Below are 15558 nucleotides of genomic sequence, written 5' to 3'. Positions count from 1 at the left end.
AAACATGTTTAATGTAACCGAGACAGAAGCTGCATTAAACAACATGACTGATGAAATGTTAAAATGCTTGTTTTGCAGAACACGACTTGGCAACTCACATTCTTTGAGAGTATATAGTATAAAGTTTAAGAACATAACATTGAACCAGAGTACCGTATCATTATAATTCTCCGGTTACTGCCATAGCTTGAATAACTGCAGGCAAGACGTTTTAATTGTAGACTAATGCAAAGTTCTTGTAGCTTCTCATTCCTGAACTCTGTTATCTTTGTCAGCTGGCAGCCCATTATGAAGTTTATCAATGAACAGTATGAAGCCTACCTGCAGGAGGAAATCAACATCGACAGAAAGAAGAGAATCCCAGACTCCAGGGTGCACTGCTGCATTTACTTCATACCGCCGACAGGACACTGGTAAGATTGCATATTAAAGTTCCCCACTTTCTGTTCCCCATTCCACCAGTTTCTCCCACAGCTGCAGAGACAAATCAAGCCTCCTGGGAATTTCCCCCGACCCATAATCTGCCTACAACTCTGTAACCACGTCCTTCTCCAGCATGTCTTTATCATCTCTCTCTAGTGACCACATGTGGAATGCATTCTCTTCTCAGAGACACTGAAGTATCACTTGAAGAGTCAGATTACTTAAAGAAATTGGACTCTGTGGTTCTCAAAGTTGAAGGAGGTAGCGAGACAGGGAAATGGTTGTCAGGATGCTATAGGTTTTCTATAGCATAGCGTAGGAGAAATTGAAGTGGTTGAGGCAATATTATACTTAAATACAAAATGTGCCAACCTTTTACCTGAGCATGTTGATTATAGGCTTACTCATTAATGTATTTACCACTAACATTTATGAAATTGTGTGGCCTCACCATGTCTACCTTTCCTCACTCTGCCTAATCTAGTCTATCACTACAGCTGAATGTGTTTTTGACTGAATTTAATTTGACAAAGTGCTACATCAGAGGTCTGGATTTGATTATTGAGTTTAGTGCCTTCATTATTCATCTGGATTCAAGTGGTTGACAAGAGCACATTTTGATGAGCCTGTGTGCCAGCAGAAGACAGTTTGGAGCCAAAGCAGTTATTCTTGGTGTAAATGATGCTAACAGATCAAAGTCACGGAGGTTGTAACAAAAATGATGGTGTAATTTGGCACAAGATGTGTCTGAGTAAATAGATCAAAGAAAGGCTTTGCAGAATCAAAACTGGTCATGTCCAAAGTGTCTTGGGAGAGCACACATCTCATTTTGAACAACCATGGCAGAGATAATACAAATCACATTTGTCCTGCTGTTTTAGGTTCTTTTTCTCCAAGTCGTAATATGTCCAATTTAACAGTGATGAGTGGTGTGTCCTCATTTGCACTGGGGTTCAAAGAGCAAATGCAAACACACAGCAAGGCTCAATGCACAAACAGAGAAATTTATAGTTGGTGGAGGGATCTTGATTGGAGTATTGCATTGCACACATGCAGATAGCACACACAACACCCATGCGCACCAACTGTAAACACACACTCATTAACTAACCATCTGACCGCATATCTCTATGACGGATCCATCCACTGCTGCTTCATATTTCCGCACACTACTAACTCAACAGTTGTCCACTTAAACGCTCTTGCAGAGTGGGGGATGACATGTGTGTGTCTGTGTGTCCCGCTGTCTGACAGACCCCTTTATCATCTGCTCTTGTCGCCACACCTGCTACTTCAGAGAATGTGTGTGTCTGAGTGGATCCCTGTTCATGTAAAGCAGAGTGCAGAGTGTCCTCACGTGGTCAGCAGGCATGCTAACACTTGTATGGCTAAACTTATATGGATGCCCTGAATGTGTTTGTGTATCATCTTGCTACAGCTGCTCAGTGCACCCAGTTCAACAACACCCTAACAGCTCTTCTCTCTCTTTTTTATTGCGAATCTGTAGTTCTTCCTTCTCACAGCTCTTACACCCTCAAACATTGTCTCTAAATAGACTCTCTATTCAAAGTGTCACTACTTGTGCACACACAAACATCCCAGACATGCACACTTTACTGAAACATGTTCCTGAATACACGAAAATACACACTCATTCTGAAAGCAAAGATGCAAACATCTGTCAGGAAGTGGTCTCTTCGTTGCAGCCAACCAGAGAGTTGTAGGTAGGAGAACAAAGGAGACATCTGTTGGGGCTACTGTTTTGACCTGGAATAGAGATGATCTATGCCAAAACATGTTTTCAAGGATCTATGTGTGCATATGTTTTGGCACAGAGACTTACAACTTGCAACATACAGCACATATTTGCAATCAAGCTTTCTTTGTACAAAATAAATGAGTTTTAACCTTCATAACAGTTAACAACATGATAACACTTTAATTTGTGCTGGACACGTTGTGTTGTCCCCCCACAGATTTTAGCCTGGTTCATGAGAAAAATAACGTGCTAGAATAAATCTAAGATCTCTAAAATGGTTTTGTATCATTCTGTTTTAGCTTATTTTACCATGTACATTTCACACAGTAACAGCAGTTGAAGTTTTAAATTAGGGCCTGTTACCAATTACACAGACACAGTGCCAAAAGCCTCTGGACGCCTCTGCCATGTGACCACAGTCCAAGAATGACAGGCAGGATTATGATGAGAGAGCTTTCCTTGTAGCTCTCATAGGCCCATCATTGGAGATATGCTGCAGGGGTGGGGGGTTAGATTGTCTTTTTGTCCAAAGAATTTTAAATAGCAGCTTGTATTTATCGAGGTTCTAATGTAATTTGCATGTCAGCAATTTGCTTTTAAGTTGCTTCTGTGGTTTCAGATAGATGAACTGTGCTCAGTGAAGCAGAACACAGTCTTGGCATCAGCGGCCATTTCCGATAATGGCAGAGTCAGCCACACTGTTTTCCCTCTGGGCAGTCTTGTTGTTACCTCGTTTAACATCTCTTCCTGAGAAGAGAAAAAAAAAGAGGGCTGCACTTTGACTCTCATCAACTTGGAGCTCGTTTCGGATCTATTATAGGAAAGAAAGAAGGAAGGGAGAGCTATCTGGATTGAGGTTGGCTATTTTCTCCACTTATTTCACCGCGGAGCTCATCATTCTCAATTTATATAAAAAGGACTGTTATATATCTTTTTTACCACATAAAAAGGAGAATTTGTGCATACAAGTGGGCATTTAAGTGGAGATCTGCGTGTGCCTGCATACATACATGTTTACTGTCCATACTGCATATGTTCATGTTCATGCAAAGATACATGTGTACACATGAAAGTGTGCATGTATGCTCAGTCATGCATGTGAAGCAGCTCACATGTCAATTTGTACATTCTTGCATCTATACATAGACAGTTTATGTATGCAGTTACATTATTTATTTCATTATTATTTATTTATATTCACATTAACAGACAGATCATTAACCTCTTGTCTTTTTTTCTTTTAATTTCTTGCTATCTTATTTCTTTATATGCCAGGTGTCCCCTCACTTTGAAAAATGCATGAAAATGTAGTGATCTCTATTTCCGGTCGAATGCATCCCTCTTTACCTTTGTGCTGCTCTGTTTCTCCTGTCTTCCATCTTGCTCTGTGTAATGCATGCTCCCCTGTGTTTCATCCTATGTACATGGTGACATGCTTGTCGTCAGTCATTGTGGAGAACCAGCCAGGCCTCTCCTCCAGCTGCCCCTGGGTCTTTGAACCAGGCTGGCCTGGCTTGGCTGGGTCTAATTAGAGGGCAGAGTAGACAGCATGAGGGGAGTCTGTCTGGAGGAGCAACTGGAGGCAACGCTGAGACAGGAAAAAAAAAACACATGAAGGGCAGAGAGAAATAGGAAACATACGGGAGGAGAACAGCAGTGCAGAACAGTGCAGTTATAGAACGACAGGGCTAATCAATACATGTCCAAGCCTTTGTACAGTTTACTGAAATCACACCTACAGTAGGAGGGTGGAAGAGGAAAATGGTTTCAGTGAGGTATGAAAATAATTGCAGCATTTGTTTATGCAGTATGCAGTGTCAACATGAGAAAACAACTCCAGGCTGGACTAAATGCAATGGAATAGACCATGATTGCCCCCTCGTGGTTACTATGTGTCATTACATTTGTCTTGAATTCACATGCTGTAACTTGCTGTAACTTGCTGTACCACAGAGTGCACAAAAGGAAAATATTTAGATCCAGGTGGGATGTAGCGTAGGAATAAAAAAAAAAGAAAATGTTTCCCACCTTGGTATCTGTGTGAGCAATGAATCTGCAGTGTTGTTGTTTTGCATTTTCTGTTACTTTGCTGGCTCCTCCTAGAGCCCAAGACACCTTAATTTGAAGCACCCTAACAGCAGATGCATATAGTTATACATAGTTATGCATAAAGTGAAGTTGTACTCAGTCATCTCCGTCTTCCTCCAGTCTGAGGCCTCTGGATGTGGAGTTCATGAGACATCTGAGCAAGGTGGTCAACATCGTCCCTGTCATCGCCAAGGCCGACACACTCACCCTGGAGGAGAGGGACTACTTTAAACAGATGGTGAGAAGGGAGTGTGGTTGTTGTGGATGGAAGAGGTGCTTTTGCAGTGTCTGAAAATATAGTGTGCGTGTGTGGAACTGGTTTTCACATGTGACTTTGATTAATGTCATCTCCCTATCACACCTGCAAAAACCTGAAGCAGGTCTTTAAGGTAAGCTTAAAATAAATGGATGAGCACATCAGTGGGTCAAACAGTTGGCAGATTCCCCTCAAAAACACTTGTGCATGCATATCCACAACCACAGGTCGGTAACATATAAGAACTGCCAGGTACTGCAAACAAAAGCCATCGGGGCAAACCCACACTGTACCCATCCTGGGAAATACTGTATCATCTCTATAACTGAAACACTTCGAAAGTCATACTCAGTCCAAACGGAAACATTTAAGAACCATTTATTTGAAGCATTTATTTACTGAGAGGCTTTCCACAACTCTTGTGTCTTTTTTTTAAGATTGGGAACCTCTGCCCAGTTGCCAAACGAGTGGGCAGACCCTTCATTACCAGCGAATTACTGGGTGATTGTAAAAGTCAGAAAAGTTCAGAGAGGTCAGCACTGTGTGGTACATGAAAGAAAACATGACGTTTCTGAAACATGAACAGAATTAAAGGAGCTAGAAAGTAGCATTTTAGTAATCAAGGACTTTTCATTGGTTTCTACAAATAATCAGAGTCAATTTCCATGTTTTTGATACTTTGGTGATAACCAGAGCTCTTTACAGTTTGCTCACACAGTTCAGCAGTGCTGCTTATTTTATTTTAGCAATGCTAACAGTCAGTCGGGCCACCTCTTAATTCCAGACTAAAATATATCATCAACTATACTTGACCTAGAAAACCAAAGTTTGTACAGACATTCATAATTCCCAGGTGATGTCTCTGAAAATTTTTTGTGATCTCCTTGCTTCCTCTTGTACCACCATAAAGTACACATTTTTGTTTCTTGTGAAATATCTTGATGGCTGTTAGGTGGATTGCCTTACATTTGTTACAGATATTCATGATGGCCAGAGTATGAATCCTAATGACTTTGGTCCCCTAACTTTTCATTTTTGGACCCAGTAATTTAGTTTATAGCAGAAGTTATTTCATTGCACTTTTTACACAGAGCATCTAGACACACTTAACTTATTACACTCCCTCAGCTGTATTTTATGATTCATGCTAATTTAGCAAATTCTAACACTCTAAACTAAGATAGTGAACACGGTGTACTGTACCTGCACTAACGTCAGCAACTATAGAAAAAGTGAAATGTAGGCATTTTAAATATATGCAGACTAAACAATGTAAAGATATGCAGGCTTTCGTTTGAAGGCAGATTTTAGATATAGCAGTATGCTAGTCAGTTGTTGTTCCTCTCAGGGTATTTTTGCTCTTGCTTGGTATTTTACAGTAGTCTCGTTTGTAGCAAACTAGCATACAAGGCTGATAATGCACCACTGTAATGTCATAGCCGTCACCTTGTTATCATGGTTTTCCTTGCTACAGCAGTTTCTTGCTTTACCTGGCTTGAGTCTTAAATGTTCATGCATCCCTTCCTCTGTGTGTTTCTGTTAGATAATTCTCAATCCACAGGAGGCAGACAGCCCACCTGCCTTCCTCCATCAGGTCCTTTATCTCTCCATCCCTCCTTCCAAGACTGAGACTTCACGAATAGCTTAATTCATTTTAGAGAAGCACGGTGGGTGGGTGTCTTGGCTACCGTTTTCCCCTGATGCTTGTAACACCGTCCAATAAGAACAAAGCAGGGATTGGACCAGGCCCTGGCATAGAATGTAAGCTGCAGGGCTTGTAGCTGGATTGTTTTGCTTGGCCACACATGCTCTGTATGACCCTGAAGATTATTGACTAAAAGCCTCTGGTGCCAAATGTTTTTTCCCCACACTTTCCCTGCAGCAACTTGACATGCAAACAGAATAAAAGGTTTTTTTTCCTATTAAATGTTCGGCCTCAGTGTGTCCAGCTGTTCGCATTCCTCTAACCAACAGTTGATGTGGCTTTTTTGTAGAATTTCACTTGGTTTGCATCCTATAATGTGAGCCTGAGAAAGCCTTTAAAGATAAACAATGAAATGTTTCATCAAGGACCAAGTGGAAATTGTCAGAGTAGTAATTGTGGGAGCGAACAGTCATTCATTAAAAGGACGTTTCTCCCAGAATCTTGTCTGTCTATTTTTCTGCATCAGTGTTTCAGTCATTATAAAGACATACAGAGAATAGAAGTGGCCGTTTCATAAGCCATACCTCTGTCTGGATGTATTTTTTTCCTAAGAGCGGTGAACCTCCATGTTAACTCCTCTGTGTCGAGGATATTAGGAACCATTTAGTGTCAACGCCAGCCATTACAACACAACCAAGTGTTTATTTAAGTCCTCTTGTGGGTCTGAGCAGCTTCTATTCAAGTCTCTGGCCCAAACTTAAATACCTGTATGTAAACAGGATTCAGTCCCAGCATCAAGTGTGTTTGTGTGTTATAGTGGCTTCTGGCTGGGATGGTGAGATGATGGATGAAGGGTTTGGGCCTGATTGATTGTTTTTGTTTGCCAGTCGGACTTCAGCTCTCATTACGGAAACCTTTGTCTAAGTGTAGTGATGTTTATGACTCAGCAGTTGTGAGAAAACCCTCTTCAAAATTTGATTACCAAGACTTTAAAGACTGCTTTAAAGTGGACAATTTTATAGTATATAAGATAATTTTGTGTGATATTGTTATGTATATTAAGGCAATTTGACATAATGTTTCTGTGTGTCATTGTGCTTGGCTTTGTGCAGATTAGGGAAGAGCTGCGAGCCAATGGAATCGATGTTTACCCACAGAAAGAGTTTGACGAGGATGCAGAGGACAGGCTGATCAATGACAAAATCAGAGTAAGTTCACAATATCGGGTTCAGTTAGTTCAGATTTCAACAGCCACAGTAAGAGAGTAGGCTTCAGCACTCCACACAACAATCACAAACATGCATTTTGCAGGTAGAAATTCAAGCCTTTGTTAGATGTAATTTCTTTTTTTGTCTCCTATTCTTTCCTGTATTTATTTGGGCAATCTTGAAAGTGTTGATTTGTCATTTTCTGCATCTTGTTCTATCAAAGGTTAACAACCAAAGCAGGATCTGAAAACAAACCACTGGTAACACGTCAATAACTTTGTGCATTTGTGTGATGGTGTGTGTGCACTCAACAGGAGATGATCCCTTTTGCTGTTGTGGGCAGTGACCAGGAGTACCAGGTGAACGGCAAGAGGATTCTGGGAAGGAAAACAAAATGGGGCACCATAGAGGGTAATACACATGTGAATCCTTAGAAACATATGCACACACTATTGTATGTTTGGCAGAATGTGTCCTGACAGTCTAAACACAGATTAGCCATGCTAACACTACCACTGCCAGCATCGGTTGCCAAACACAGCTGAGTATTTTAAAGGAGACCTATTATACTGCTTTTCCAGTCTCATATTGTAGTTTTGTGACTTCTGTACGGCAGCTTTGCATAATTAAAAGTTCAAAAAAATAATTTGTCTGTATAATCTGTCTTACACTGGCTCGTCATTTCAGCCTCTGTCTGAAACAAGCTGTAGATGCTCCTGTCTCTGAGCCCACTGTCTTCTGATTGGCCAAGACCTGAAGCATGTTACCAGGCTGTTGTTGTCGGGTAAAGACAAACTGAGCGTTGGTGTGCTGTTGCTGTGCCGTTGCTGTGCGGAGAAAATGACTATACGTGGAACACCGGCTCCGTCTAGCTCCGTATGTCGTAGAACGGAGCCGTTCAAAAGCAGTTCGAAACGGAATACTCAAGTACTCACACCTGGGCAGTTGACAATGCAGGGGCCATCCAACTTTATCACTAATAAAATATAATATAACCATATGCACGATGGCATTCTCACAACGTACCAACCACAACAAGGTGCAACAGCTTTGCAGAGAAGACAACAGAGTCTGGTTTTCAATTTTCAACATGTGGAAAGTTACGAACTGCAGTTTTAAAATCTGGCCAGCTGGTTTAACCGTCTGTTGACATACGTCTATCTGAGTCTGTAACTAGGGAGATGTTTGAGACAGGAGGAAGAGATTTACAAGGACTTTCTGTGTCCGTTGGGATAACAGACAGGAACATAAAACACACACACACACTCACACACACTGCCTCACACAAGCAAACAGTAAGTTTGAAACAGTTTACATTTGTTGGCCTGTGCTGCATGCTCACACTGCCAAGGAGTTCTTAGCAAGTGAATGTCATCACCTCCTCTGTGTGTGTGTGTGTGTGAGAGAGAGAGAGAGAGTTAGTGAGTGAGTAAGTATAGTTGGAGGACAATAAGATGGCTGAAGGAGGCCTGAACAAGGGACTCCTTCCCATAAGGCACTTCAGCACATTCTCCTGTATGGCATACTGAGCTCTAGTTTATTGGCTGTTCTATAAATGCATTGTAAAATATAAATCACGTAATTAAATAAATTTGTATATCATCTAAATTATTCACCTCATAGAATCTAGAAAGCTGCTATTCTGTCTATTTTATCTGTGATTCAGTGTGGTCGGGAACCCCCGATTGTTCACTGGGAATATGACCTTCAAAGATATTTTGAGAAACATGTGCAACTCAAGATATATCCATGTAGCTCAGGGATTGCTAAACTCTTAAAGATTGTAAAAGTTACATAGTACTGTACAATTTTGAGGTACTTGTACTTTACTTGAGTATTTCTATTTTATGCTGCTTAACTCCAGTACATTTCAGAGAGAAATATTGTATCATCTTACAGCTATAGTTTACTGTTTCTTTTCAAATTAGAGATGATGAAATGAGAGATTTCCCCCCTATATCTCTCAAATGGTTTAATTTAAATAAATGTTCGAGGCACAAAGAGATAAAATTATCCCGTATTACACAAAAAGCAAAGATTAAAACTTTTTTTTTTTTTTTTACATTAATCATCTCATGACCCCATTCGGTGTGGTCTGACCCCTAGATTGAGAACCACTGGACTTAACTATCTAATTCTTTAAAACTAGCTGCACCTCAACAAGCTACAACAGTTGTACATGTATAAATATTAACAATCTAATAATATATCAGTCACAGGGCTAAAGTACTTTTACTTTTGATACTTGTATATTTTAATGATAATATTTATGTACACCTACTTAGCTATTCTTTTGAATCAAGTACGCTTAGCCTACTTAACGTAACGGAGTATTGATATTTAAGTAAAGTACTTCTTCCATCACGGCTTAAAAATCATTAAAACAACATAGTGGATCATAAGACTCCAGTGTGGGCAAGTGAGCACGGGATACTGGGATATCAGTCTATTCAAGATATAAAAGATTTAAAATGATAAAACATTCATGTGCGTTTTAAAATGATTTTACTTATAATGCAGCATAACATCGTTCCTACTTGACCCTGAGAAATGCATTTAGTCCAACTTAAAACAAGGCAGTTGTACTCTCTGAAAAGATGACATTTCTGAGGTAGTACCATGAGCTGTTTTAGTGTTAGGAATTTGAAGGTGACTATTACTCTCTCAGCAAGCCTTATGAAGATAACTCCACAGAACTGCAGAGAGTGGGTGAGAGAGGTGAAGTACATGGACTGCGGGACAAATGGCGTCTTGTCCGGCTAAAAGAACAATGGCTCCATTCAATTAAAACCAAGCGGTGGGAGAGAGGGAACAAGGAAAAGGAGGAGAGAGGAAGCTGCTGGACTTGTTGGCACCCGCATTATAATTTTTTAGGCCTCAGGGGAGAAGCTAGAAGTCAAGTCTCTATATATCATAAATGGAGAAGAAACTGTTTATGTTCAGGGGTTGAGGGCACAATTAGAGACAGAGGGAAGAAAAAGAATATGTATTTAAATGTATTTATTGTACTGAACATAGGGACTTCTCCATGCTTCCCCATGAGTTGGGAGTGGAGATACCAGAAGTGCAGCTTGTTACAAGTTAGTAGCGTGTTCCCTCAACGCCACTAATCAGCACTCACAGACCCAGCAGTTATTCTACTCTCCTCCTTTCAAAGAGAATTTAATTTCCTGCCCCTGGATTTCAAAGCTTTACATAAATAGCACCCTCCTTTTTTTCATTTATATTCTTGACATAATCTATAATTCAAACACGTGTTAGGCCTACTGGAGGCACCGGCAGCTTGTCACTGGGAGTTTGTTAAAACGTCTCACTTAAAATTCTCCAATATAGAGGAGAGCCGAGATGTGTTAAATTACTCGAAAGTGGATAAGTGTGTTATCTTGGCTTAAGAAAATTGCGTATAATGTCATGTTAGAGGATGCCCTCCAGTTGACTTGTGAGCAACTCTGACACTCTGTGGTGCTGTAAGGAACAGCAAGTGAGCTGGAATAGAAAGGACTTTGACAACGTTATTTAGTTAATGTCATTACTTCAAACGGTTTCCTGTGTTGGTCGTCTCTCAAGTTATGTAATTCACCTAATGTTTCCTCTTTTCTCTCTCTGCAGTTGAGAATATTGCACACTGTGAGTTTGCCTACATGCGAGACCTCCTCATCAGGTGAGCTTCCATCATACTCATCATACTCAAAGATTTTTTTCATGGCACACCCATTCCCACCGCATGCATACACATGCACCATTTTCAACTAAAAACTGCTGTGGATATCTGAATTTATCAAAACAAATAATATTGATTTTATCTATGAATTAACATTAATATTACTTGAAAAAATATAGGCCTTTCCTCGGTTTCTTTCAGAAAAATACATGTTATCTTATGGTTATGATAAAATGGCAATGAATAAAACATAATTGTTCTAAATGGTTAAATGCATTTCTTCCCCTTTTCAAAAAACATATACACCAATTAGCCAAGTATAATTTATATGCACAGTAAAATAAAATCATGTTGGCACCCTTGGCCCGTGCTGTGGATCCCACTTTGGGAACCTCTGGGCTAAGACATATGAACTAATACAAGAACACGTATTTCATTTGTAGACAGCAATACGCCATATTCACTGGTGTTGTAATACTTCTTTCTTTCAGGACACACATGCAGAACATCAAGGACATCACAGGCAGCATCCACTACGAGACATATCGTGTCCGCCGCTTAAATGAATCCAATGGCCATTTCAGTTCACAACCATCTGACCATCCTGCTGTTCAGCCAAAGGCCAACGGTCAGCCTGAGGAGCAGCTCGCTGCCCTGCAGGCCAATGGAGTGGCTGCTCAGCATGAAGCCCTGTCCCACGAGATGTAAAGAGTCCTGTGAGGAGCCACATTGCCAATTTATGATATCAGGACACAGCCAGACACAAAACATACACTCACACATGTATTATGTTTACATAAACAAGCCCACATGCACACAGAATCATTTTTGATACATAGAAGGACTTTTTTGCCAAAAAACTACCTAACTACAGCTTTAATGAATCAGGAAGGTACAAGACACAGGGCGCAGAGTAAATACCAACATTTTCCTTCCGTGGTCTGTAAATGTTTTACATCATTACAATTCTGAGCAAAATCATGTTTTCCCTGCAGACCTACATCCTCTACAGAACTCTGAACTCATCTAATTCTGACTGCCCAATGCAATCTACATTCACGATTGTTCAAAGTAAACCATAAAAGCTTAGCTCATTACTAAGCTGTGGCTGCTGGGTTTATATTTTAGAACATTCGCTGGCTTTTAAGAACGTAAGTGGAGTGCAGCAGCCATGCAAGTAAGATGTAAGTAAATAATCAGTGAAACAATGTACAAGATTTTGCTCAGAATCAATAGCATGATAGGAAAAAAGAGAGATGGATAAAAAGCCTGTTGCAGGATATTGGGTTGACAGGAGGTGTAGTCATGCAGGGCTGTCCAGAGGAGGAGAAATGGCATAATTCAAAATGAAGTACAGCATATCAGATGATACTAGATTAGCTCTAAACTAGGAGTAATTGTTCGTGCCACTGGCCTTGTCTGCTTTGTGTTGTGGTGTATAGTTTTGTAAAGATACTAGGGTTAAGTAGGGATATTTAGAATAGGTTCATAGTATTGTGGATGAAGTAAAGATATTGACAACTGAGCACTGCAAAATAATAGAAAAGAAAAAGAAAGCAGTAGCAGTGCAGAGCGGCTTTCGGAAAAATGTGTACTCCTCGTTTTTTCATTATGCTTTTGCGACCCCTTTCTGCCAAACCATCCCGTCTCTTTCTATATAATGCCAATGTTGTGTAATACAGTCATACCTTGCATTTTACATCGCTCATTTATTATTGTGTTTTATTGCTGTTGTTCATGTTCTAATGTTATTGTATAAGATCGGGGTTGTGGCGGAATCTGTGCAACTGTTGTCCCATGCAGCCTCTTTTTCTGACTGCAAACCAAATAAAAGTCCATTTTTCTGTTCTAAAGAGAAGCACATACGGTATATAGCGTTGATTTACGAATAGGTATTTATGTGTATGTTAAGTGTAATCTGTTAAATTCAACTTTCATTCCAGCCATTGGCTTCCAGAGGTTTGTTAAGGTCTTTAACAGTGATGAACTTTTAGCTGTAGACAGTATTTGGGTTTTTTGCATTCATACAGTATGTTGTACCCTGTTGGCTAGGCAGCGCTATAACTACCACCAAACAACTTTGCCTGCTAGTAAAGTGCAAAATGGTCTATATTTATACATTGATTAATAATAATTACAACCAATCCTGCCAATAGATAATGGTTTGAATGATAACATTCACATTGCAAGCTTAAAGCATTTTGTCGGAGGGAGGATGTCTCACTACCACTGACATGAAGAATTTATGCCAAAAAACATTAAATAACAACCATAAAATAACATGATGCAACTGAGAATTTTTGTTAATATTTGTGAAAAAATGTTTAAGTAATGCAAACTCAAGGAATATTTTATAGATGCTAAAAACATTCTCAGTTTCTTAACAGAATAGTCAGCGGTGTATTTTCTGCCTCCTTAAGTCACCACAAGAATATTTTATATAACATGCATACAGAAGAGGTAATGATTTCAAAAACCAAGAGAACTATTGTCTTTTATCCAGAGAAAGTTATTGGGTTACACTTGGTTTACTGTTGTATAGTTCTTGTGTAATTTGTCATGGTATGATAGATTAAGGTTTTATCTTTGTTATGCTATCTTAAAGAATAAAGATTAATATTTTTATTGTTTAAAGTTGATTGTCTTGATTGTCGGAAATATAGGTACTTAATTCAGTCTCAGTGAAGATGGGCAACTAAGAGTTGATCCTTCTTTGCGCTGATAAATCTCTAATTAGAGCAACTGCATAGACTATATAAAACAAGAGCAACTGTTGCAGTGTTAAACCAACCTCAGATGTGGTTGATGGAGCCAAATCTTTTTCATCAACATTTAATAATTTAAAACACATTTATATACTTTGACCGTTTACAGAGGTATTATTCCTTTAATTAAGAAATAAACCACTGAACACATTGTTTACTGCATTAAATTTAGAACATCTCCTAGTTGTGACTTCTTAAAACACTCTTAGCCATTTAAAAATGAAAGCCATACATTACTTTCTTTTCACTTACATAAAATAACATTAAAAATACCATTGCACAAAAGATAGTAGTACACATTTTGGACGCGTTTCCTCAACAAAATAAAAAATAATTTGCAGAAGGTATAGCTGTTAAACAGTAGTGAAACAATCAGGCCCCATTCACACTATTCCGTTTTAGTTGGTTAGTAGAATTAAAACAAATACGATCTCCGTCCATACCAGCGTTTTAGCTGCATTTTGGAGTTCATCTCTGTCTGCATTAAAACGACTGAAAACGCATCTATTGGCCGTTCAGGTACACTGGGCATGCGCGTGCCGGTGTAAACATGAAGCAGATGGTTTGGCGGAAGATTTGGCGAAAGAAAAAATAAATACAGACGAAGGTTGTTTTTTTTGCATGCACCAATAAGGAGCTGAGACTGTGAATTAACAGGAGTGTGGCGGCGGAAAACAGACTGGGAGTCGTGCAAAGTAAATACGGCGACATGCACAGTACAGGCGTAGGCAGATAAGTGTAATTTGCATGGTACATAATATTTTAATAAAAATACTATGTCAAAAACCTGGTCAGTAGCATCATGTTTCTACTTTGCATGACTTCTAAGACCCAATCAGTGAGCCGAGCGTGAGCGGCTGCGTCATTGTTTCTAGTCCTCCGTTTTGGCCCGTCTTCACTGAAACGCTCTCCGGAGTTTTGAAACGCGAAACGGGGTCGGCCGCGTTTCTGAACTTCTCCGTTTTAGGTCTTCGTTTACGCCATTGTAGCCTGGATGGGAGGTGCAAACGTAGCAAAAGGTCTCCGTTTTAATTTGAAAACGCAGTGGTGTGGACGGGGCCTCAGATTCGAAGTGACACAATGGCATTGTTTTTTCCTGGTTAGTGTAATATTAAAATAAACGGATTACACATGCGTGTTTTCTGTGTCATTACATTTGACGGAGACAATTAAATATACTATAATACTACTATTACTATAATAAATTGCCTAAACACTTTGGCCAACTGTGCTCAGCTGTAAACTTTAACTTGAATGTAATTACATTTGCACCCTAACTACAGGAAGAAGAGAGCAGCTAAGTTTTCTTGAGCTCAGTTCATAAGGTTTGCATTGATATATATATTAAAAAGTATGCAGCATACCACATTACCAAAACAAACCCAGCTGAGAGGAAATGCGCAGTGGCATCACACCATGCTCACACAGCACTGGTTTAATAGGACTTCTCATTTACACCTCCTGTCACACTCTTTCTCTGCTACCCTGCTGATTGTAAAGTGTTGACAGTGTTGTTATATTGGAGGTCATTGTCACCCTTTCACACATTGGAGCTCCTGCTGTGGCTTTTCCTGCCATCGCTGTGTTGGATTCATTGGCCTGAAACTCCTCTTTGCTGGGGATGACACCACCAGGGTGACAAATGACAAATGTGAAGGTGAGAGACAATGCAAGTTCTGGAAAAATCAGTATCTATTGAACACTCACCTAACGTTGACACTTCCATCTAAACAGTTTTGCAGGCAGCCGTCCT

At 39.8% G+C, this 15558-nt stretch overlaps 1 protein-coding gene across 6 annotated transcripts in view; it reads left to right on the top strand.

The window, feature by feature from the left end:
- The window catches only part of sept9b (septin 9b), a 57852-nt gene extending 44178 nt beyond the window's left edge, over nucleotides 1-13674 (top strand). For 5 of the 6 annotated variants that reach the window (XM_038713761.1, XM_038713760.1, XM_038713763.1 and 2 more), the window contains 6 exons: nucleotides 276-413; nucleotides 4391-4508; nucleotides 7284-7379; nucleotides 7694-7790; nucleotides 10989-11040; nucleotides 11532-13674. In XM_038713761.1, coding sequence (XP_038569689.1) covers nucleotides 276-413; nucleotides 4391-4508; nucleotides 7284-7379; nucleotides 7694-7790; nucleotides 10989-11040; nucleotides 11532-11748 — 718 coding nt within the window. In that variant the 3' untranslated portion in view covers nucleotides 11749-13674. Of the gene's footprint in view, nucleotides 1-275; nucleotides 414-4390; nucleotides 4509-6069; nucleotides 6449-7283; nucleotides 7380-7693; nucleotides 7791-10988; nucleotides 11041-11531 lie in introns of those variants that run through there. The other variant, XM_038713762.1, reaches the window with a different exon arrangement.
- Nucleotides 13675-15558: the final 1884 nt, after the last annotated feature.

The sequence above is a fragment of the Micropterus salmoides genome, unplaced genomic scaffold (assembly GCF_014851395.1).
Source record: "Micropterus salmoides isolate LMB-PRFRI ecotype aquatic unplaced genomic scaffold, ASM1485139v1 Ms_hic_scaffold_12, whole genome shotgun sequence".
Classification (NCBI taxonomy): Eukaryota; Metazoa; Chordata; class Actinopteri; order Centrarchiformes; family Centrarchidae; genus Micropterus; species Micropterus salmoides.
This window is presented reverse-complemented; position numbering and strand designations above follow the sequence as displayed.